Genomic DNA, 26,537 nt, shown 5'->3' with positions numbered 1-26,537 from the left:
CAGCGATGAAAGCAATAAACTTATTACATTACTATCAAAATACATATTTTTTAAAGAATAAGTTTGTATACTCAAACTCTCGGAAGATTTCAAAAGTGAAATTCGAAAAGCCACATTCTTCATATACCAACATTAAACGTGCTCATTTTGTACAAATCTCGCGCTTTCATCGAAATCAGTTCTCATTTCAGTGTTTCACCCAAAGATCGTTTGTAAATATATACATGAATTCGCTGATATACATCCTTAATATTTATATATATTTACTGATCAACCACTTCGTGCCAAAATCAATACAGCCGTTTCTAACACCTAGAAATAAAAATGTTTTTAAGTACTCGTATTATTCTACGAAGCGTCGAAAGATAGGTCTACGTGTCATTTGATACTTGGTACCATTGAGGAAGAGAAAAAGTGTGTAAACTATTTAAACAGAAAATGGACACAAATATTAACTTTTATATACTGGGTACGAATTTTACAGCCGGTAATTTAAAAGTCTTTTTACTTATTATTTAAGAATTCATCAGCTTAACACCGGCTTATAATAATTGCTACAACAACAACAACAGAAACTGAAAAGAAGGAAAGAAACATTTACTGACATTGCGAAGGTACTATTTCGAAAACCGCCAGGAATTCATCATCAGGCAATTTCGTAATGTTATCAAAGGTTTCACCGTGATTCGAATCGCGAATTACACGGTGAAACTGCAGTTGCCTTATTCGCGGTTCGAATCTCGTGGAAACCTTTGATAGCATTGCGAAATTGCCTGATGATGAATTCATGGCGGTTTTCGAAGTGGTACCATCGCAATATGCCAGTAAATATTTCTTTCTTTCTTTTTAGTTTCTCTTATAAAAACATAATAGATGAATATTTAGTTATTATAAGCCGGTGTTAAGCTCATGAATTCTTAAATAATAAGTATAAATTGAACACACCATTAAACAAAACAAACATACAAGTTTTTTTTTAATACGAAGGCACAAACTAAATTTTTTAGTAACTTGTTACTCATTTCCATGATTTTGCATCTTCTTTAGGGACATAGATGTAGAAGCTTTAAAACGCTAAGAGGAAACAAAAAAAATTAACTACCTTCAAGATCCAGCAGAGTATACACAAAATAATAAAGCAGATAATTATCAAGCATCACTGCATACTACCATCAAAAGCTTTTCTCCGAGAGGAAAATTAAAAGCTCTGAGACTACATCCATGACACTTGCGTTATAAAAACATCATTCTCACATATTTATTTACATAAACCATCTGTGTACCCATTACTTACTTACTTACTTACTTACTTACTTAATTGGCGCTTAACCGTCTAAACGGTTATGGCCGTCCAACAAGGCGCGCCAGTCGCTCCTTCGCTCCGCCAACCGGCGCCAATTGGTCACAGCAAGAGAGTTTAAATCGTTTTCCACCTGGTCCTTCCAACGGAGTGGGGGCCGCCCTCTACCTCTGCTTCCATAGGCGGGTTCCGATAGAAACACTTTCTTGGCCGGAGCATCATCTTTCATTCGCATAACATGGCCTAGCCAGCGCAGCCGCTGCGTTTTAATTCGCTGCGTTTTAATTCTGTGTACCCATTACTCTTGATATCTTGTGATATCGCACACTTATGTAGATCAGGACAGCGTTCAACAAACAAAATGTTAATGTTCAGAAAACGCGAAAAACTAACTGCCTCCCACATATGAGTAAATGCAGTTTTTCTTTTATACAAAGTATCTTTCCGCTGATTAGTGGAGGTCTTAGTAAGTCGGGTATACAGTACGGTAGGTATTGAAATGGAATGCCCGGTGGGTACCTCCGAACTTCGAAATTTCAGTTTTTGTGGTAGCCCTCAATTGATATACATAGGTGTGCGATATATTGATTGCATTAGGCAAGAAAGAAGCTGCGTTGGTAGGTATTTAAATTTTCAACTTAAAATTTTTTTTTAGTAAAAAAAATTTAAGAAAAGTTTAGTACACAAAACAGTATTTAAAAAGAGAGAAATGGCGCTATTCAGTGCAAAAAAATTTAAATGTATTGGTGCAGTCAATCAGATTCATTTCAAATAGTTGTAGTATATAGTTAGGTACTCATTCACAACCGAGGTTGCGTTTTACTGATCGATTTGTGTGGCTGACTGAGGAAGGTAAAAGTTCGTGACTTTAGTCGTTTGACCTTCTTTGTGGGTTTGTTGTTTTGGAGCGTTAATTGTTTTGTGTTAATTTGTTGTTGTGTGTTTGTCTGTTGTACCTGTGTGCTTACTTTGTTTCTTGTAGTATAAGTTTAAAGCACAACTCATCGGATTAAGCTTCCCCTTTAGGTGACAAATTTGGCTGTCACTTTCAGCAATGAGTTTTGAGGCCATCAGCGCAAAATGGTGTAGCCGCCGACTAAAAAGTATTGGTGTGTTCTGCTTTTACCACTCTTGGTACTAATTTAGTATGCAAAATTATAACTTTTAACGCCATATATGTATGAATTTCAAGAGGTGGCTATATTTTTAATAAAGTAAGGAATTGTTTAACATAACAACCGGAACCAAAATAGATTGTGGGTTACACCACTTTTAAGCCACCCTTTACTTTTCAGTCACAACTTTTCTATAAAGTACCTTACCTTTTGACGAATTTTCGGAGTTAGCTTACTATTCCCATCGCTGTAATATAATTTATACTCTGACAAATCCGTAAAGTCTCAATAAATAACGTAATTGACCAAATTTATAAGGAGCATTTTCGCCGTCGTTCGATATGCCTTCCGATATTCTGTAGGTAGAATACGTGCAGTTCCGACTTGTTTTCCCTAAGAACGTGATCATGATCAGAGATCTTGATAAAAGGAGACTCATTGGGAAAGCTAACAATGTCGAAGAGCTCCTTAATACCTGAAGTTCACCATCATTAAACCCCAGCTTCCAAGAGATTGGTAAACTAAGCGCAGAGGTTTCGGAAGCCTTATTTGATTAGCCGTAGTGTTATACTTATGCGCCCCATATCGACCGATATCCCTCCTCTATCAGGGCGCCCCACTTCCACATATTTGCGACCCATACACACTAGCATGAATGTCGTAAAACATACATCACCACCAGTACACTAATTGTCAAAATGTCTATGAGCTCAACAAAACCCGATGCAGCAAAAGACCAGTCCCAGGGAACAGGTCGACATCAACAATACGGCAGAAAATTCTCGACAACTTGCCTAAAGCTTTCTGGGGTTGCATGGATCACACCTATTCAAAAGTAGACAAAAAGTGGCCAAGATATCGAAAGTCCTTAATGGCGCCTACCAGTGGCCGGCAAGTTTCCGCTCGAGCAAAGACAATTGCTGGGGATGCCGTTTTGTATTGGCACAAATATAGTTTTTGTTATAAGATGCCACCGCGGCAGAGGTAAATTACTCGAAAATCAGCCTAGACTCCACGGTGCTAAAGATGACGGCTTCCATAGCGGCCACTTCCACCGTATCGGTAATTGCGATCGGGTAGCCTAAATTACTACCCAGCCTCCTCCATTCAGATTAAAATCTTGTTGATTGTGTCCATAAAAGTTAACCAGACCACTGCCGCATAAGTGTTACCCCCCCCCCCCCCCCCGCCCCCCTCAGTCTTTGGTCGAAGATACATAAGTGGTAAAGCTAATAGACGTGGTAAACCGGGTACATTGGTCTGTTTGACTTCGAGGCTAGTAAGAATATTGTAGTGCTCTTTACTTATGTCTGGCATCTGGAAGCGTAATTGAATCCCAAAATATGCCAACTAAGCAGAATTCATCGCCGAACCGTTAGGGCCTGTTTTTCTTTCAACAAAATTTTGTTGAAACATGTTTATGTCGCTGCTACTATGGTAGTACAAATTAAGGTTATTACAATTTTGATGCATTGTGTATGCGAGGTCACCATATAAAATTACTTTAAACAAAAGGACTTTGCGCTCATTTCACACATATTATTGTTAGCTTTCGTTTAGTCGCTGAGCAAGCGTCGAATATTGCGCCGGAGGAGGATATTGCGTAAACAAATGCTCATGCGCAGAATTGTTTAACTTGGTGTGATAGTTTCGTTCGAGCGACGGGCAAAGCAACATCAAGAAATTAGAAACAAGTTCTTTCAATTATAAAATATTTTTTCTAAGCAGGGTCACCCCTAGGCAGTGATTGGGCAAATACTCCGAGTATATTTCTACCATGAAAAGCTTCTCAGTGCAAACTTATCTGCCTTGCAGATGCCGTTCGGAGTGGGTCATAAACATGTAGGTCTCGTGCCGCCACGAAAAATTAAAAGCTGCACAACTCGAATTGGCAGAGAAGTTCGGCTTTAAACTTGGAAGCTAACGCGCCTTGTATTTTTTTAATATATTATATTTTAATTGTTTAATAGACTAATGTTTTATAGTATTAACAAATATGCGTTCATACGTCTTGCCTTGTTCCTCGTTAATCAACAACGAAACTAAACTCAATACGATGATTGTGCTATGCGACTCTCTTGTTAGGGTTACAGTTACAATTTTGGTGACCACTCCTTTGAATAATTAATTTGCTAATGACTGCAATTACTGATTTTATTAGAGTCGTTTTATCTTGTAAACTTTAAAATTTATCTGCTCTATAAACACAAATTTCGTTCATAAAAAATGTTTTAATAGAAGGGATAAACCTTGAAGTTTACTTGAGAAAACGAACCTTAGATCTATAAAATAAATATCAAAATTCCATTTAGCATTGAAATCTAGAATCAAAGTTATTTCACTCAATTGTGCAAGGTCTCCTTAGTATTCCAATTTTTTTAGTCATGGTCTTTTCCGATCAATGTTATTTGCCATGCTTTTTTGGAATAATCGATTATTGGCTAACATGTTTTGAAACTGACATGAAAATAGCACCATTTCGCTAGAAAAAGAAAAAAAATATATAAAAAATATGTAAAATACTGTTTTGTGAAAAATAATCAATGCATAGAGTTTATTATTTAAATAAGTTTTTTTATTTAAATAAGCGTTATCAATTTTAAACATAAAATACATAATACATACATACATTATATATGTATATATGAAAAACATACATCATACAAAATAATTGTTTGCATACAAATGCTAAACAAACATATTTGTATGTAACAAATTGCGTAAGTACAAATACATGGTAAAAAATGTAAATATCCATGCCACTTTATTATATAGCTCACTCTGCAACACACTTAAATGCCACAAAAAAAATTTATAAAATTAAAAAAAAAACAATAACCACCGCGTGTAAACGCAATTCAACCAAACCACAAAAACGCATGCGCAAATGCTCATTTTACAATAACAAATACACAAACTCAATTTAACACACACAAAAACCATATAAACACGAACAAAATGCCTGCTAATATTTTAACATTAAAAATTAAAAAATTTTAAGCTAACTACAGTCAAAATAAAAAATTTAATTACATTAAAAACACACTTCACACTTTTTTTTTTGTAAAAAAAGTTAAATCATATTAAAACAAATCTACAAAAATGTACACCACGAAAAATGCACCTACCATTTAAAAGTAAGAAAATTACATTTTTATTTACACTATTTAATAAAAAAAAATATCTTACTGGAAACTAAAAAGATTTAAAAAAATATATATATTATATATTCGAACTTAAAAACCTACAAACTCAAATAAAGTAAAATCCTTAAATTTAAATTCTTAAGCTAAAATCCTCAAACTTGTACATAATAACTAATTAATAATAAAAATTTCCATTAAAAAATATTTCCAATAAAAAACTGGTATTAAAAGTCAAGCAGTTTTTGTATTATTTACAAAAACAACTCTATGGCATATATTTATCTAAAATAAACTTTTACAATTCCACTATATTTACAGTTGTGGTTTTTTGACTTTTTAAGTGCATTCAATTTCGAAAGTAAAAAATCACTCAACCTCTTACTTGAATCAAGATGGTAGAGTTGCAACTCCACATAATATGCGAACATCATAATGTCGTTCATATTATGCCATTTTTCAAACGTACAGGGACAAAAATTACTTCCAGCCAACTATTGCTTAATTCGAAAGTTTATTCAAAATTATTTCCTTCAAATATTCCGCTCACTTTGCTTTCTAATCACAAAACAACTTCACAAACTTTCATACAAATTTTAATATTACATTTTCTTGAGAAATCGAAAATTCGAACAAAATCGACTTCATGGTAACGTCTTAGTCGAACTTTCGCACTTCGAACTCAAATCTTGTCATAGATAATCAAAAATGCTCAGTACTCAATAAATCCTTCAAAACGCTCTTATCGTTCAATCAGAAATGGAAACAGTTATTTTCACGTCGAATTAAAAGATCCCCTCTTTCTAGTATCTTCTAAGAAGGAACTTGCTGCCCTGGAAGAGGTAGTGCCCGGCCAGTTACTACATAGCGGCCTCGAGGCAAGCAGACTACAGGTGGGTAGCGGCAATCTCTCTACGACCCCCTGCTATGTCCGAATCAATTGTACCAAAACTGACTACGAGATATGCCTGACCGTTGCCCAGGATATTTCTCTGTCCCGGTACCCACATATCTCTAGCTTCAAACGAGTTTTGGACAATCTCAAGCGTTGTCAGGGACTTCCATACCAACTACGATCGCACCACAGTTGAGCTCTGGAAATTAATTGCAGCTTGAATATTCAAGTTTTTTTATTGAAGCAACGGCATCTCAAGTTGTCCTTAGGCTTGGGTATTGCAAACATGTGAAACCCACTTAAAAATTCCATATTTCAGTTTTCACGGACAAGTTTGCATTATTTCCATAGCCACCCGTCTTACAGGCTCAGCCATTGTGTTTCAATAAAAGATTTTCGCTATCCAGGAGACATGTAAATTATTACCAGATGGAAATAGAAAGCGTGAAGGTGTATAGCGAAATGTTCCCTCATCACATTGGGTGATATCGACTGAATGACGATAACCTATGGTGTAGTCGGAGTAGGGATTGGTCTATGAACATGGCGACTCAATATAGCCTTTCCCTCATTCGGATGCCGGCGCATTTTTACATATAACGCAACGAGATGGCCGATGGATTAGCATAGCGTGGATCTGCTGTTAATGTTGCAGAAGTAAAGAAGATCCTTGTACCTGGTATGGACGCAAATGTTTGCACTCCTGTGAAGTTCCTTCGAGCAAGTGACTATCTCTACGGCAGAAAAAATTAGAAGGTCTACATTAGCATTAGTTGCAGTACTCACCGAACACTGGAGAGCTGTAGGTATTGCGGCAAAAATATAGAATAACTTAAGTGGCAGGTGTAATCTTCCTTGTGTGGCGGAGCACCTTCTATGCGACTGCCTAGCGCACTGTCGAAGCAGAATGAAGTTCCTTAGAAATGCCTCAGAAACCTCAGTAGTCAAAAATGTTAAGCTTTTCAAATATAAAGATTCAACAGGAAGGATATAGTGGGATGGGACTCCCAGCGGCGCTTTAAAACATTCCTCAGCACATTTCGTATATTTTTCATTGGTTAATTGGAGTTAAAGAGAATTTGTCGCAACAGCCAACCAACTAGCTAAAGTAAACAATCGAAAAATTAACTCCTGAGAGAAAAATAGTCCCCTGGCCCTCCCTTCCCATTGTTAGGGTATGAAGCGGTCATAAAATGGCTCAACTAATACCTCTTTCTAGCAGGTGAACTATGAAATTCCTTCATTAGACTACAGCTATAGTCTCATCATCTTTCGCTGTATCGCTTTTCTCGCTTATCAATAAATTCAAAAATAATTCTTATGTAAATTTTTAGTTCCTCTCCATCCCCGCTACAGTTGTTATTCAAGCGCGTGACTTCTGCCCTGCACGCTCTTATATCACGAAATTCTATTACTCTAGAAAGCAAATCACCACAAATAGACAACTTCAGTTGCACTTATACACTTCAAACTCCAGCAAATCCTCGTTCGAATTTCAATGCAAAAAGTGAACTGAATGAATGAGTATGTAAGGATGAATGTGTATGACCAATATGGAATAGTTATTAAGCCTGAACTAGCTGTTGACTGACTGGCAGACAGTAAAATCCCTTTAGGCTGCGTCTGTGAAAAGATATGAACTCTCTAGCCATTAAATTTACCAACCAGCACAAGCGTAACGGAAGAGAAGATGAGCCGAATGTTGGACACTCAGCTTCAGTTGGAGTACACAAAACGAAAACACAAAAACTATGTAGGGCTATTAATGTACACCAAGACGCAGGGGTAGAAATAGAAGACAGATACATACTATAACAACACTTCGATAGAAAAGAAACGAAACAAACAAATAATCTGTACAGTTAATGTCCTGTACGAGTGTGTATGAAATACGAGTTCGGAAATATCCCAATCACATAGCGCTTGAGTTGAACTCTTAAGAATTAATGGTTCGACACTCAAATCGTGCGTATATTGCATTGCATTGAGTTGGCGAGTTTGTTTACTTGCACACAGTGTGCGAGACATTTGAATGCGCCAAAAATGGAAGCGACCAAGAAATGTGACAGCTGTGCACGAGCAGGAAAGTGGCAGCAACAAATATCTGAAAGCTATTTTGAAAGCTACGGAATGCTTTTTTACGCCCAAACGACAAGCATTTGTAGCAAAGAATTGTATTGGCTTTAATCAAACGTGGTACTACCAGATATGTAAGGACTTAAGCACCAATATGTACTGTGAAGTAAGAAGTGATGACTTATGAGAAAGTGACGAAATTCAAAAAGCAATGCAACAACGAAACGGATTTGTTAATATTCCGGTTGTGTTGAGCACAATATGCACTCTACACACGAAATCCAATCTTAGGCTAAAGCTATGTATGTCTTAAGTGGTTGCAGTCAGTCAAATTGCGGCTTACCCACGCAAACAGCCAGTCAAATTGAGATACCGATACGATTGTGCAGTACAACTTTTTGGAAGAGGATTGGACTGCTTGATGATATTACTTTTGCTATAAGCATATTCAATTTTAGCTATGAGCTAAGTGAAAGCTTTCCAGCTTGGCTGAGGTTAGGATGTACATGAAGTGCCTAGATGTTAGACAGATAAGACTGCATTTTTCTATACAAAGATTGCTTAGTGGCGAGCAATTACAGGAAACAACACAAGGGTATTTGTCGACAGAAAAACTACCTAGCAATGGAATCACGAGTGATAAAAATCTGAAGGTGTTTCGAAGGGTCAAGCCTGTTTGTAGTCATTAAACATTACTGCTTCGAGGAATCTGTGCCACAACAAAATCGAAGGAAACGGCGCATCGCTAATGATATGGCTAGAAATTATTCCGAAATGTATGTAAGCGAGACGGATAACTTTCTAGTAGAAATCGAGATGATAGCCTGAACGAGCTTAAACTTATAACTGGTGCTACCCCAACTCTATGTCTGAAATCTCTGGACATCAGTTACAAGGTCGACGTTTTCGTTCTTACAAGAGTTTACCCCGGATTCAAAACCTTCCGTCTGTTGCCGAGTTTGTAGGTAAAATATGCGACGTTATTACTGGTGGCTAGTAGCTCAAGCTTGCCCACATTTACACTCTTCTGTCTCTGCTTTTTTTTCTCCCTGCTTCCCTTTTCAACTCGCGATAGCATTCACATACACTTCTTGTTGGGTTCGCTTTCAACATTGCTCGTTAGACAGTTAGCCTTTTTTTGATTGCAACACAGCATTCATCTTCATACCGGTTGTTTTTACTGGTAACCAATTTTACGTTCAGTGGCGCTACGAAGCATTGCATTTCGTTGTTGTTGTTGTTGTATTAACGATAAAGACACTCCCCGAAGAATTTGGGGAGCGTTATCGATGTTGATGGTCCTTTGCCGGATATAGATCCGGTACGTGCCGGTAACAAAGCACCATTAAGGTACTAGCCCGACCATCTCGGGAACGATTTATATGGCCACAATAAACCTTCAAGGCCATCCCTCCCTCCCCACCCCATAGTTCCATGAGGAGATTGGGGTCACCAGAGCCTCGTCTGTTAATGGAAGAGGATTCGCCGCGTGTAGGTGAGGTTGACAATTGTGTTGGAGAAGCTATATATAGCGCTGGCAACTCCTTGAGAGGGTGGCGCTACACCTCTTGAATCCCAACTGCATTTCGTTGGGTTAACTTGTGATCTTATAGAGAATATGTGAGAGTCGAGTTGCGAAATCATTAACATGTTGCGTTTCATTCACTTTTCGAATTAACAATAAGAATACTTGCGAATGGACACTGTATTATCACACCGATGTCTTGATAATCATATTTCTGCAGACACTTAGTGAATAAGGTGGAGGAGAAGTCAAATTTTTTTGTTATTTCCTTCTTCACTGATAAGCCCCTTAACGTCTGGGTAGCCTATGAAGCAGTTTTTGTTCCTACATTCAAAATATTCAGCCTCCACAATGTAACGATTCCCATGATTGACTTGGTCGTGTACCAGGCTAAATATATCCACAAGCCTACATGGCTGTTTAGTTAACCGAATCCGCGGCTTTTTACATCATGTCGTAATAATTGTAGGCATACCCACTGTCCTCCGTAGGCACTATTCGGTTGAAATCCGATGTCTTTTTTTTTGGGTTTGAAATTCTGCTGAGGCTCTTACTGCCATTATCTCAGCATGCCCTGGTTTAAGAAGGCGTTGGAATACGGGTTTTGAAATTTGTCCATCCTACATTTGGTCGAAAAGGAGATTAACTTATAGTTGGTGATGGCCATAAATGGTGATTATGTGAGACAACCTGGCCGCAATCGTCTCTGGAAGCCTTCGCGCGCACAAATAATATCTCAATACATGAGTCTTTATGCACAAAGAACTTAGCTTTCAACAGATCTTTCATGCAGGTTTACGAGCTATTGAAAAACCTCGTTTTGATGCGAATAATAGACACACGCACTTCTGCAACGAATATTAAAAAACTAGATATAACTCAACAGACAACCTAGGTAAACCGACGCCAACAAGGAAATAGTCTATTACCGCGTAAGTTTTAAAAGTTTATCAGAAAGTTGTATTCGTCAAAGCTTTTGTAGCAGCATTTTTCCTCTCCGGAAAACAAAGTGCAAAAGTTAGTTACAGTTTAAAATTTTCTTAACTTTAAATCGCTTTGCAATTTTTTCATTACCTTGGCTTCTAATTTGCACCACGATCACTTCGATTTTTGCTATTTTGTGCGTGATTTCGCTTTGAATCAAATAAGATTATTATTCAAACAAAAAAACTTGTATTGCGCGCACTTCTGGTACACGCACCAAACACCCCCATTGCCTATCGCATCCCTACGATCAAATATTTTTTGAGCATCAAAGCACCCTCACCTCATCGTGCTGTGTAGATTCCCCCCTTTTGTATTCAAGTTGGCAGGAAGTAATGCAACGAAAGCCTTTTAAAAGTTAGAAAAGTTCATTTCGAACATGTTGTGAACATTTTCAGTGTAACACGCAGCGTTTAACGGTATTACTTTTTGCACTTTTCTCAAATACTTAGATAGAAAACTGTTATGCGAGTCGACGTTCATTGGTGTAAAAAGAATCATATTAAAATGTTAGCTAATCAGTATATTTAATGGGAAAACTTTACTGTTTACTTAAGTATAAACATCCAGTTAATCTGCCTAAGCATTTTGCATGTATAGGGGGGTAACAATTAGTGCGAAAAAAAAAACACTTTAATATTCCACAATTTCCGAGCGCCACGGGCTAGTCGGCTTATTGTTGTAGCGGTAAGGCTAGGTGGCTTCTTTGTTATTGCTACAGAAACAAAATATCCTGATTTTACCAAAGGGTATCTAGTGACGGCTCTTATCAAATAAAAACTCTTTAATTTTACTCGCAAACACGGATACGAGCGAATACTCTGTTTTTATGCATGAGGTCATTTATATATATTGTAACGAATTTTGGGGAATCCCGCTTATTTGAAACCTTCTGGTAACGTTCGCATCGCTAAACTGTTGAATAAATCACTCCTCTTTTTAGTATTGCAAACTGGTCTTTATTTAGATTACTTCAAGAGTAGTACTTCACAATTATACTTTACAACCAATAGCGTGTTTAAATCAAAACTGATACTGACTGCTCAGCTTTCGCTGCTTTTATACTCTCTGTGGCCTCGGTCACCCATTTCTCCTAAGGTCTAGTAACTTCGCGAACTTCATGCTTGGTTACCAGCCATATATGTACATGTATATTTGTAGTGTATAGTCTCTCGCATAGCCATATGCGTGTGTATATGTGAGTACTACTTCGGCTGATGGTGACTATCTTTCTGTTGCCTTGTATGTACATGTGTAAATGATGATTGATTTGTTTACGTACATACAAGTGGCTGCTTAGTATCGGATTAGGGATGCTAGTATCACTTAGTGATGTGAATATTCGTCACATAATGTATTTGAATTCGAACTGCCGAGCAGTGAACGCCAAAATAAAAAAAAAAAAAACTGATCAAAGCTGCCATGAAGCACGACTGCATGAAAAAAATTTCTGCTGTTTTAATATGTCTGTATCCTAAAACTCCTGGCAAATGGATTGTATATGATAAAGTTACCACACGTTGGACGCCACTGAAGAATAAACTAATCGAGGAGTTGACGGAAAGTTTCAAGCAGACCAAAAAATTGTTTGGCACGCGTTGCAAGAATAGACGAGAGCTGAATCCACTACTTTGATCCCGATTTCGACAACGATAGCGACGTGGTGGCTTTTGAAGATTTTTTGAGAGTCATGTTCAAGATTTTATTTTAAAGAAGAGAAGGACTAAATCTATAGACTTATTAAGAAAGTGCGTGGATATGTTAATTGTTTTCTGTAGCCTCTCAGAAAAAAAGTGGGATGTTCAACGGATAGACAGGTCAACTCTTATGATTTTTGGGTAATTTCTTACTTTTTTTTTAGGTTACAAATAAGACAAGAGCTAACTAACTTCTGTTCAGCAAACTAAAATCCATAAGAATCGTAGTCCGTTGAACAAACCACTCCTCACTCCTCGTAAACATCTTTGGGTAATATACGAAAGCATGATACTCTTAATGCACATGCCAAGATATCGAGAGGGGTGTCAAAACACGTGTTTTGTACCTAGAATCGCGTCTGTCAAGAGATTTTCGCAAGATAAATTGAAAATGTTCATGTGTTTGTTGTAATTTTGATGATCCTGCGTAAGGGAAAGAGTGAGAAAAAATAGTTTAAATGCAAATGTAAAGGAAAGAAGATGAGAAAAATAAAAGAATTTGAGGGAGAAATCCAGGTATAAGAATAAAGCGTAGACACAGGCGCTGACGAGGATGAAGTAGAAAATTACTAGGTTAGCATTAACCCGAACAAACATCGGACTTCCATATGGCAACGAGCAATAGCCTTGTTTTGACACGCCCACAAATTTCCAAGGAATGCAGATACCGTTATCATTTAAGCACGTAATGTTTTTTAATTCATCACGGTTGAAGCAGAAATCATTTGCTAATCTAGGATGATCACGAGCACGCAATGAAACTGATGTGCTTTCGTGGTGTTAACTCTAATGAATTGGTTATAAAAAACCTATGGCAACGCTGGGCGGGCAAGGCCACTCGTATAAATTCGAATGACTTTGTTGTGCTTTATTCCTATTGTTGTTATTTGTTGGTCTTGTAATTCCTATATTGGGTTTAAATAGGTATACGAGCAACATCTGTGGCTTTTTTTTATCTAAACTTTTTGAAGATCACTATAGCATTGTGTTCTGTTAAGGAAAACAAATTTCCAACTTATATACAGTCACTTAATATCGATTAACCTGGGGAGGATGTTGGTGGAGTTCCGGACAATGTATGACCAGCTTAACTTAGGGCCAAATGTGAAATTGTTTCTTGGATGTGGTATGCAAATCACGACCAGTGACTACAAGCTAGAAGATAATATCTTTCATTTTATCAAAGACGCGGAAACTTCTCATAAGTTTTTCGATGATTGTTTGTCAAATTTGAGTGCTGTTTTTATTTTTTACATAAACTAGTAGGCTAGCTTAATTGGCGTTGCTACGAGGGTGGTTTCTATGATCCCTTGTTCAGGATATCTGTTATAGCGATTAAATTTTTTATGTTTGACTATTCATATAACAAGCACCAAAGTCCAGCATGATAATGAGTTATGATACAGTCGAAGATAGATAGTTGGGTAAAATAACCAGGTCATCCAAGTAGCTACTGAAGTTCATCGGTATTAGTATTTTAGACACGAATCGGTTTGCTAGTCGTTTTTTTTTTTTTATTTCCAGCCTTCTTTTGCTCTGTCATTTTGGTTCTACTTTCAAAAATCGATCTTAAAAAAAAGAACCAACCAAGAAAATCGTCCGAGTAACAAATGTCATAAAAATGTTCACAACACCACGAAATGTTCAAATAATACCTATCGTACCAACTTCATAAAGGCTTTTGATATCGATCATGATTATTTGGTCATTAATATTGCATCTGATTGATTATATATATTTTTTTATCACTAACATTTCAAAACATAATTTTCATATACATACATACATACATACATACATACATACATACATACGCATACATGCAAACAAACAAATGTATAGGGCGCTTTCACCGAACATAACATTTTTTTCGTAGGTTGCCAAAATTTGTCCATGAGTTGAGTGTCGAATAAACACGTTGGATAAATGTAGCGCAAACAATTTTTGTTCTGTGAAACTCCAACGTAAATTTCAAACCGTTGAGCATTGTGAAGTGTGGAGCAAGTGTGATATCTTCTCCGTCAACTGCCTGACAGGATGTTCAATATGGCTACTTTTTAGCGTTTTGACAGGGTGTTCAATATGGCGGCGCATAGGATCGGCTATCTTCAGCGGGTGATAGAAAGAGATACAGAATGAGACAGCGATAGTCAATTACAAATCAGGTGATCCATTCTATTTGTAATTTTGACGTCTATGCAGAAGTTATCACACTTGTCTTATCCACAATGCTGTTGAGTGCATCGAAAATATTCAACGGCGCATTTAGAAAGTTATCACTGAACGACTGTTCAGCAGTTGTGTTCGCAGAAAGCGCCCATAGGGCGTTTTCACATTGACCGACACCGACACGTACACGATTTTTTCAAAGTACTTACACATTAGCTGTGTTTTTTTTCTCATCTATATACGTTTACGCTTAAACTTTATATGGACTGCTAAGCGACAAACTTTAAATACACCTCTGAAATTGCTTACTCAGATGTAACTGAAATATGTGTCTATGTTTCACCCTCTGCACTAATTCTATATATTCTATGCGCGTCCACTATTTATCACAACTGATTCAGCTATATGTTATACACAGAAATACAACAGAGGGTTGTGTCTCCGCTTTTCGGTACACGCTGTTGCTGTAGCTAGTTGTTTAACCACAGCCGCTGGATGGGTCTCCTAAGCATTATCTAAGCGAGTATAGGCGTTTTTTTTACGCGCAAACGAAACGTATACGCGTGTAAAAAAAACACGGCTATTATAAACGACACGACACGATTAAACAACACTGCTCATAAAATAACAAACAATGTAACAAATAAAAACAGCTTGTCGACGACGACACGAATGGAATGCTTGCTTCCCGCCGACATGTCGTTGCCGACGGGTGCATAAAGCTGTCGTGTCGGCAAGTGTGAAAGCGTGGCCATATAATTATCAGATTCCCTGTCCCATGTATTATATATGATTCATGTTAGCAATTTTGTAACGTGTCCGCTACGTTCGTGTATCATATATGAGCAACCTTATATATACCTTATACTACGGAAATTACTTAAACGTGGTGACTTATTTCTGTTTTTCGTATGGGACGTGGCTGTATAGACTTTGTAAACTGTAAACTTAAAAAAAAATTAAAAAAAAAAATTGGTGATTTTCAAAGACTTCTAAAAAATTCGTCAAAATTCGTCAAATTTTTTTTTTTTTTGTATATTTTTTTTACTATAATCTTTAAAAAGCTTATATCTTCAATATTTGTTCCAACATAATTACGAATTTTGAAAAAAAATCGTAGGACGTGGAGCACTTCACGAATATTGTTATACGGGACAGGGAACCTGTTATATGAATTTGTGTTCCCACTGTTATCGTTGTTGGTGTCGTGTCGGCTAGTGTGAAAACGCCCATAGAGTCTCATGCATACAAAATTACGCAGAAACGAATTTTTAAGCAAAAGTTGCCTTCTTTGTTTTTGCTACAGAAACAAAATACCCAGCTTTTACTCAGAAGCTCTAGTCTGAGCAAGTGCTCGATTTTTATGCATGAGGCCCATAACCACAAACCATAAAGGGCAAGTTCAGACAAAAATATTTCTTTTTCGTTTTTTTTTAACATACAGTTTTGAAAGGTCAAACAACTACACAATCACTTTAAAAACTTGCATAAGCACTAATAATAACAATAAAAACACATTTACATACTTGCTTCGAATATAATACAGCGAGAATGAAGCTAAAGGCACGTTTACACTTTTTCAACTGCAAAACAGAGCAAGCACATAACTTGAGTAAATAAAATAATAAGAAAATCGGCAAAATTAAATATTACGAACTTGCAAAAGAAAGCCCAAAAATTGTGAGTGTGCACATTAGACTGGGTCGATTTATTAACCCATATCGCGCCATCGATTTTTCGATAGAATTTGGGCTCAGGAAAAAAAGTTCCACTACGCATACCCACAAGAATAATTTTCGAGCCTGTGAAATTTCATTTTTACTTTTTTTCGACTTTGATTTTTAAGGTTTTTTCATGTATACCCTGTCCGACCCAAAAATGTCCGCTAAAAACGTTGGCGCTAACAGTTTTTTGAAAAAAAAATATATTTATACATATCTACATATGAAAATTTTTTAGTAGGTCATGAAAAAACCTTAAAAATCAAAGTCGAAAAAAGTCAAAAAAATTAAACTTCGCAGGCTCTAAAATTATTGTTTAGGTATGCGTAGTGGAACTTTCTTTCCTGAGCCCAAATCCTATCGAAAAATCGATGGCGCGATATCGGCTAACTTTCGTCCATACAAATCGACCCAGGTACATACATTGCGCCAAAAAAATATAAAAAACATTAAACAAAACTCTTAATACTTTTTAAACTCTTTAAATACTACTATTTACTATTTATTCATATATGTAATGAATTTTTTATTTGAAAAAAAAATAAAAAACCAAAAATATTTTTCTCCTTCCTTATTTCTACAATATCTTTGTTTCTTTTTTTTGTTACAGGAGTTACAATTCTTCTATCGCTCACAGTGTTTCTCAACCTTGTAGCTGAGACATTGCCCCAAGTATCTGATGCAATCCCCTTGTTAGGTAGCGATTGCATTTAAAAATGCAAATTTTTTCAAATTTTATAGCAAATAGTTTAAAAAATTTAAAAAAAAAAATACGTATTACACTAAAATTATTTACCTACTTATACGAGTAAAAGAAAAAGTACTAAAAAATTATCTAAGCAAAATATAATAACTTCTAAATATATTTATATCAATTACCGAAAATTATATCTTGTTGTTATTCATGTTGTTGTTGTTGTCGTTGCCTTTTATTATTAATGCAAAAAAATAACAAAAGTACATGAAATCAACTAAATGGCACATTTCCAATTCAATTAAAACAAACAACAAAAACAAATATAAAATTATGCCAAAAAATTTCAAATTTAAATGTTCGTTCGTTTTTTTGTCTGTCTAACCACTAAAAAATATATACTCGTATTCATACTATCGCTAATATCCACCACTCTACTACTACTATTACTACTACTATTGCTGCTACTTTTTTTGTTGGTTACTACTACTAACTGCTAAATTATTGCAATTACTTATTTTCACCTAAAATTTTTATTAAAAAAAAAACGTTATTATAAGACTTAAATGTGTAGTTTTAACAATAAAAGCGCGAAAATTTAAATTAATTAAAAAAAATGCAATGTTTATTTTGCGTAATTTCTTTTAGTTACAGTTATTAGGTTGCGTTTGCTTTTAGCCAAAATAAAAACTGACTCCCTACTGATCTGAGTAGCTCAAAAGGGTCTTATACATTTGCTTAGCATTTGTGCTTCATTTCGTCTCTTTTGCTTCATTTACTTGCCTTTCAGCGAGACCCAAACTTATCCCTTATAAAGTGACTTTGCTTATTTCATATCTAACTACCTAACAAGGAGTGTCAAATAAAGCACTGCTAATATTTAAAAAAAAAATCATAAAACATATTTGCCCCATGCCCCCAAATTCATAAAACTTTTCATAAATAAAATATGCAGCATTAAAATTTCAATAGATGTACGGAAACCCTGGCCCTTGATTATCCTTTAATAGCAAACATTTATATACCTCATAAAAATTTAATACTTAATCAGTAGTTAAGAATCCCTGCACCATCTGTTAAAATAGAGCCATATTTTCTGTTTTCGAACAAATTTTACAAGTGCACAATACCAGGGGACTTTTTCTTCTTTCTTTGAGAGATCACCGATTTAAAATCAACTACTCTATCAATAGCTTCTAGCAACGGCTATTGTCACAAATGCCACAGCTGTCACATTTAGGCAATCGCACTGAAATCTTGAAAGCTCCCGTATAACGAATATTATTATGGCAAAAAGAAAATAGTTCTTGAAAATATGTTTCAGCATAAGTCACCTGTTCAATCGAACATATGTAATAGCAACAATAATTTCGAGACTGCCCGGCCTTTTCACGATAAATTAAAAAAAAAAAATCCCCTCTTCCTGTGACGTCATTGCATCAATGCATATGCACGACCTCAGAATATTAAGACGGCAATCGACCACAAGAAATAGTTAATAGCTTCGAAGACATTTAGACGGTGGTTGTTGTTGTTGTTGTAGCGATAAGGACACTCCCCGAAGGCCTTGGGAGTGTTATCGATATTGATGGTCCTTTGCCGGATGCAGATCTAGTACGTTCCGGTACCAAGCCCGACCATCTCGGGAACGATTTGTTATGACCACGTGCGACCTTCTAGACCATTCCGCCCTCCCGCCCCCTAGATCCATGAGGAGTTCAGGGTCGCTAGAGCCTCTGCTGTTAATGAAACAGGATTCGCCACGGATTTTGCGCTGGCAACTTACCGCGGGTATATTCTAACCGCCAACCCGCGGGGGGAATTTAGACTGTGGTATTTTCGTTTTATTCTTAGGGAATTTTAACACCCGTGCACGAAGTGACGTGAGTGATGTCTCCTCCTGAGTAGCACACAACAACATCGCTGAATTTTGCATAATATGCGAGTCTTTTATTCGCAGATCAATCTGTTGCTAAGCGCAGAGCTTTACTTGTCGCTTGGCTGTACCTGTCTATGTATCGGAATTACTCGGGTTTTATTTTCATTTCCATTACTAGATTATGGACTTAGGAGAGCAAAGTACTTTTACAGCAATAACAAGAGTAAATATGGACATTGTTAACTGTGTGAACGCTGGACGTCATCATATGTACAGCTTCTTAAATGCCTACTGCGGGAAAATTCTTACCCTCTAAACCCGCTGATTGTCTCTAAGTGATTTAGGTCTGAAAGGAGACGTGCAAATTAAATAAGTTGGGCTTATAGTACACATCCACCAGCCTCTATAAACAGTTTTATACATTTTCAACCTGAAACATCAATCTAGTCCTATCCGCTATTAAAAAGTCCAGCATTCAATCAATCACTGTCTTCAAAAGTTTTTAAGTTCGCCCGATTTATCGTTTTTAATTTGAGATCTAAGAAATTTCTTGGTTTATTCAGTGCTTGCTTAAAATTAATTGTCTGTGGTAGACAACTCTACCTAACCGAACTTAATATTTTACTAAGGGAATTGGCTAACCGCTTATCAAGGAACTTCACCAATTAATTGATAGTTTCTGTTTACTACGTCAATAAGGCAGGCCTATTGTATTAGTTTTTTTTAGGTCAAAACTCAGGTATTCTGCACATAGCAGGTTTAACTGGCCGGTCCCTGAGGACCTAACATAAGACTGAATGAGTCCATAGTGTTGCACTTAGTATGAACGTCATACATTTTTATAGTGATTTCAAATAACCACCCCCCCCCCCCCCCCTGTTACCTGTAAATATAAAATTGTTCCCTCATCTAAATAATAAAACTTCCTAAAACTTTCAAGTCCTTATATAGAATCTTTATGGGCCTTCACTGTTCACAAAAAAATTTCACTTTATATCAGAAATAGTCCCCAAAAATGGTTAAGGCATCCACATAAAAGCACATAACGTTTTAATAAGCAAGTCTTCAAGTTCTTCCAAAATGATGAATATCCCTTTGCACGTCTACAAATGCGATTTTTATTGATACAAAAAATTATATCTTTATAAGCCTTCCTAACTCTCATCTTTAATATTATTTACGCCTTTACTTCCTAAGAACAACTTCTATTTTAATTGCTTTCGTTATCTATGTCCTTCTGTTTTACCCCTAAGCGAAATAAAATAAAGTGAAAACAAAGAGTTACTGCATTTTATTCATATTTTTCAAAACTTTCCTACTTTCAAATTTACAGCAAAGTTGTGTGATTTGAGCTTTCACTAGTTAACAATTGGTTAGCATTCTGGTTTTGTGAACATATGTTCAAATACATCGTCTTAAGTGGAATATAAAAAGCAAAGCTTTGAATTAGAAGAGCTGTTACTCCTCTTAAACTCTTTTTTCAAGTTTTTCTGGTCTTTTCTTCATTATTATTCTGCTTACAATGCTTGAAGCTTTCAGCTGTCGAAAATTATGTTATAAAGGCAAAATAATGTTGACTGAGTGGAATAACATCCTATCTTGGTAGACAATTCGAAATCGTCCTATCTCATAAATTCCCTTTTAAATTCCCCCACATCAAAATGTATCGAGTTTATGCTTAGATGGGGCATTTCTGAAACCAATTCTGGGATTTGACCTTCTTCAACCGAATTCTGAAGGATGGTGTTCTTCGATCAATTCTTAAGATAACTGGTTATTTAATTTTTTTTTGGGGTAGAGCGTTTTCAAAATGACAGTCGAAATGGATTTTATACCACTTAGCAGTCAATATACCGAGAAGGAATTAAAGATATAGGAAACAGCTTCCTTCACGAGTGCTTTTAAGTACTTCAATAACGTTTTCACAAGAAGCTTTCGTTATCAAATTCATGCTAGTGAAATTAAAAAGGTTGTTCTAAATAAAAAATGGCACAATAATGCTTCAAGAGCTTTAAAAAGCTTTCAAAATTTTTCAACTAGTGTTTGTAAATATTTATAAAATTTGTTTGTGCAATCGTCATCAGGATTACAAAAGCTCGTTACCCCAAATGTAATATAACGAATTGGGTGCGTTAAATTTTCTCTTTGATCAGCAATTGCCACACCAATAGATTTTAAAAGTGTGCCTATCGTAAAAGCTCAGCTATACCCAACAAAAAAATATTATCCTATTGCAAAAGCACAAAAAATTTTCGCACTTTTGATTAGTGCCGGAATTTGCTACTACAAAGCTTTTAAAAGCTTTCGATTTCTTTTCTTGAAGTTGTTAAAGCAAATCGCAAGTAATCTCTCTAACGTCTACAATTTCTATTTTTGAGTAAAAAAAAGATTTGCTATTCGCTATTTACCTAAAACGTATATGATCATAACGTTTGCTTGGTTTGTATATGTGAAAAGCTACGTGAGCTGTACTTCAAATACCAATCAACTCCCAGTGCTTACTACTATACTTCTACTAATTATGTTTGTTAGAAGCTCCAGAAAGCATGTAAACTACATTTCAGCGCGCAAATAATATGAATTTCGTGCAGTTTCGCTTAATCCGCAACTTTGCACTCGGCAAAATTTGTATAAAAAAAGCTTCTAAAATTTAAATGATTTTCTTTTCCAAATTTGCGAGCTTCGCCCACTTCAATACGTATTACAAAAGATACTTATGAGACAGATTTCAATGCAAGTTGTCTTGGGAATATACTTGTGACATTAAAAAACGCTAACTCTTAATTAACTTTTTTTTTTTTTTTGTTAAGTATTTACTTATGTAAATAAACTAAATACTTAGTTGAAGCTTTCAATTGTCGGTCCTTTTACTAGTCACTTTCATTGCGATTTATAAGCTCTTTCAAAACTCGCATACTTTTCGCTTCCATTCTAATTATTTATTTTTAGGCTTTTCCAACATATACTATTTCGCTTTTCTGCTTGCATATATGCACTTACGAAAGTTTTACTCCTCAGCTAACTCTCTCTTACTCTCCCGCCTTTCTATCTCTCTATCTATCTTTCGATCTCTCTCTTTCTGTCTATCTATATATATAGCTCTCTTTATCTGCCTTCCCCTTAACATTTATTTTGTCTCAAGTTTTATCTCTTTTCTGCACGCTTCATATTAGTTTCATAGCACTAACTCTCGATAATCTAAATTTCTTACTCTCTTTGTCGATCGCCTTTTTTCCTTGTTTAACATAATTCAAATGTATCGCATTTTAATTTATATCATTCGGGATGTTTATCTTGTTCATATTTACCATTTGTAATACTTTTTATAATAATGAAAATTAAATAAATTTTTTTGCATTTTTTCATATTCGAACTCACATAGCTGCATTATCATATTAACTTTCTCTTTTTTTCGCTAAATCTTAACCCATTAATGGAATGATATTTTTTTGATAACGAACCTTTCTTCCGAATATTTTAGTTACCTGAAAATAATAATAAAGAAGAAGAAATAAATAGTTTTAATTAAGATTTATAGTATTTTAAACTTAAATTAAAATGAAAAATATCATTTCATTACTTAGAAAATATTCAAATCATAAATTTTTGCACTCTTTGGTTCTAAATAATTTATATTTGCATTTTAATGTTTTTTATATTAAAATAAATGTTTTTGTCTAATAAAAGTTTTTTAAATATATATCAACATATATTAATAACCTATTTAACTAAATGTAAATTTGCAAAATTTCAACCAAACAAAACAGTGCAATTTTATTTTATTTTTGTTGCTATTTCTAGTTACAACTAATTAAAAAAAATATTTTGATATTACAGGACGAATTATTTGGTATTTTTATACACATAAAATTTTTTATTTTGCAAAATGTTACATTTATAATTTCTAAAAAAAAAAACAAAGTATATTGCAAATTTTGCTAATCTTAAGTGAAAAGATATGCGATTACTTCTCACTAATTATTCCATATATACATATATCGAAGGAATTTAAATTGAGTTGTTATATACAAAAAGGTTCATATCGAAAATATCATTGCAATATTTATTTTTTTGTTAAGGGCTGTTGTTATATGCTACAAGTGCTAGGTCCTTCGTTGGGCGCCATTTTCGGTTATTGACAGTTCCGGAACAGCTACACGCACACAGTTAATTAACCTTAAAAAAACTAACAACTCATAGTAGATATGTTGGACAGTTACCATAATGCAAAATAGCGCCCAACCTAAGGCGCAATCTGTGGCGTAGACTGGTAATTTTAAATTCGTACACTGAAATTTCTGTCAATTTCACGAGTTTATGTGATCTTTGTTTCGTCTGTCGTATTTCTCGGATGACGGCCTTGCCTTTACAAGGATATCAACCAGCCGAACAATTCCGGGTGCATTCCCTCAAATCATAAGAAAAAGAAGTTGCAATTATCCGATGCTTATTCGTGATTTTTATTGCAAAGTTGTTTTATGTGGCAGAACCCAAACATGTCACATAGTCCCTTTCGTGGAAAATGCTGGCAAGTGGCGCACTTAATTCAAGACAGACCCTCCTCATTGGGGTCATCGGGGCTGCCGACGGAGTCCCACAGCTAGCTCTAAAGGCGATTTTAGCAAAGTCATCTAGCTAGGTTGTCGTCTTTTCATATTACCTCATTACCAAATGGATATTCCAGCGAGCACAGAACGGATGTTCCACAAGTTGAACCGCATGCAAAACTATAGGTCTCACCATTCTTAGGTAAATGGCGATAAGAAGTTAACCCCACTTGCGTGGACTTCTGCACAAGGCGTCATCCCCTCCCAGAGCAACTCATTACCCTAAAAATAAATAAATCTTTAGCTCAGCTAAATTCTTTTTTTCTTTCCTTTTCTGTGCGACAGTTAGGCCACATTTATCGTGTTAATACATGAAAAGTTGATATCGGTTTTTTTTACCGATCTCAAGGCGAGATAGCGACGAAGCAAGGTATCAGGTACGGAACAGCCTGTTATTCTATTTGAGAGGGATGTTACAATTCCTGTGGTAAGCATACGCTATACGTCTTGAAACATTCGGTCAGCCGCCTAAGTTTTTGGTAGAATGTTCGGGCTCATTATTCCCATCGTCAGCATGTGAAGCCTCGTTCGGAACGTGGCCCTATAGGCAGCGTCCTTGTTTTCAGAAACGGCAGGGCATTCCTCATCGTACTATTTTGTTTACGGGCCCGCTCTTAACCCATGGTGTAAGCAGAGGCGGTACTTAATAAGATGTACACCCACTGTTTGGCTACATCGCCATGTCTTGCAGGTGTGAGAGCCGGGTAGAATAGTGAGCATCTGTCTGTTTCGTGCCCTTTTGTGACACTGTTGCCGGGGTTCTCGATAAACTATTGCTTAACATGCTTTGCAGGAATTAACTTTGTTCAAACTTCAGTACTTTGAATAGACTTAAGTATCTTGGCCGATAGGAATTATTCATGAAACTAGCTTTATCATTTTAAATCAAATATTTTTTCTGCGGTTGGAATAATTTTATTTTATTTTCTTCGTTTTACACACACGCTGTTACGCATAACTGACTCATTATTACCTTTTTAATAACTTTTTACAACCTCTACATCGTTAATCTTCCCGATATAATACGAGTTATCTACATTCACCAAAACCCTAACAAACAGAACTCTCAAAACTTAAAATTTGTTTAAATAAGGTTTTAAAAGTTACGCTAATATTAAAATCCATTTTTTTTTTTTTTTTTGTTTCCAGGCCTGAGAACTGTGGATATTCTTCCGAGAAAGATTTTTACTATGATTTACTTAGCTCTTCCCCAAGTGGTGATTCGTATTTCTAGGCATTTCTCTGTGTTCATGCTTCAGCGAGAAGAAGAGCACCCTCAGCATTACACCTTTTTCAGTTTTTCAAGTTCAGAATTTCCAATTTAAATTCAGAAATTTACAATTCAAGTTCAGAAATTTACAATTCAAGTTCAGAAACTCCAATTTAAATTCAGAAATTTACAATTCAAATTCAGAAAATCACAATTCAAGTTCATAAATTCCAATGTAAATTCAGAAGTTTCCAATTCAAGTTCAGAAAATTACAATTTAAATGCAGAAAATTGCAATTCAAGTTCAGAAAATTATAATTCAAGTTCAGGATTTTCAATTCAAGTTCAGAATTGTCGGGTATTTTTTTTTAACCAATGGAAGTAAATGTATGTAAGATGTTATCTATGTGTTAAAGGAGCATTCGACATCTTAACTCGTTTAAATCAATTTTGCGAGATAGCGAAGAAAAGAACTCTCGCTCATAAGAAGCAATTGCAATACCATCCAGCTATATTCTTAGCGTCACAACCATTGATCTGCACTGAGTATGACAGCAGTGATGACGACGATATGACCACTTAAACAGTCAACGGAGCGCCCACACTCCCGGAAGTAACGTATAGGTACAGTCTGCATAGATCTTGGCGCCATATGTCAAAATATCTCAACTTATCCGCTAACATCATCATTCATCATGAATTGGCGCTTAATCGCGGTTTTGGCAGTTTAGTAACAAATCATGCCAGCTTTCCCTGTTTCGCGGTAACTGACGGCGATTAGGAGCACCATGAGAGGTCCAGTCTTCCTCCACCTTCGCAACTCTGTGGAGTTCTCTCCCTTCCACTGCTTCCAAACTGCTGTTTCGACTGAAGTACTTTCCTGGCCGTAGCGTCATCGTGCACTTGTTTGAAAGAATTATCTTCCATTTGATTTCAAGGTTCGGGATGTACACACCTTAAAGAAAACCTGCGGTACACTATGTATACCCAAGCCACCATTTTGTCAACTTGGTCAACGAAACATCAACACTTCCGCAAGTAACATATAAGTATAAATTAATGAATTAAAATAACTTTTGAAAATTAACACCCTACTTATAAATTTCTGAATTCGAACTGAAATTTTCTCAACTTGAATTGTACTTTCTGAAATTGAAATGAAAATTCTGAACTTGAGTTGTAATTTTCTGAACTTGAATTGTAAATTTCTGAACTTAAACTGGAAAAGGTGTAGTTTTTTGTTTTCTAAGTTATTGTTTTGTAAAAAAAAAGTTTAGAAATCATTGATTCTTAAGTCGTAATGACAGTTTCTACTCATTTCAAAGAGGATAGAGTAAAATAAGAGAACTCAATTTGCTACCCGTAGCCAATGGCTCGATATTTTCTATGAGGTAGTCGCTGTTTTTTTTTTTTTTTTTTTTTTCTGCGATACATGCGATACATGCATAAAACGCCTTCTGTAGAATTTTGTGTATTTGCGTTTGTTTTAACGATTGTATTTAATTAATTAATTAATTGCTTT

General features: G+C 35.7%; 1 protein-coding gene across 14 annotated transcripts in view; it reads left to right on the top strand.

Annotated features, from left to right (window-relative positions):
• Window positions 1-26,537, top strand: part of nAChRalpha6 (nicotinic acetylcholine receptor alpha6) — a 694,673-nt gene that overhangs the window by 648,239 nt on the left and 19,897 nt on the right. For 3 of the 14 annotated variants that reach the window (XM_067764330.1, XM_067764331.1, XM_067764333.1), the window contains one exon: window positions 17,236-17,322. The exons of the other annotated variants lie outside the window; for them this stretch is intronic. In XM_067764330.1, coding sequence (XP_067620431.1) covers window positions 17,236-17,322 — 87 coding nt within the window. The remainder of the gene's footprint in view (window positions 1-17,235; window positions 17,323-26,537) is intronic. 14 annotated transcript variants of the gene reach the window in all.

The sequence above is a fragment of the Eurosta solidaginis genome, chromosome 2, assembly GCF_040869045.1.
Source record: "Eurosta solidaginis isolate ZX-2024a chromosome 2, ASM4086904v1, whole genome shotgun sequence".
NCBI classification, from domain to species: Eukaryota; Metazoa; Arthropoda; class Insecta; order Diptera; family Tephritidae; genus Eurosta; species Eurosta solidaginis.
This window is presented reverse-complemented; position numbering and strand designations above follow the sequence as displayed.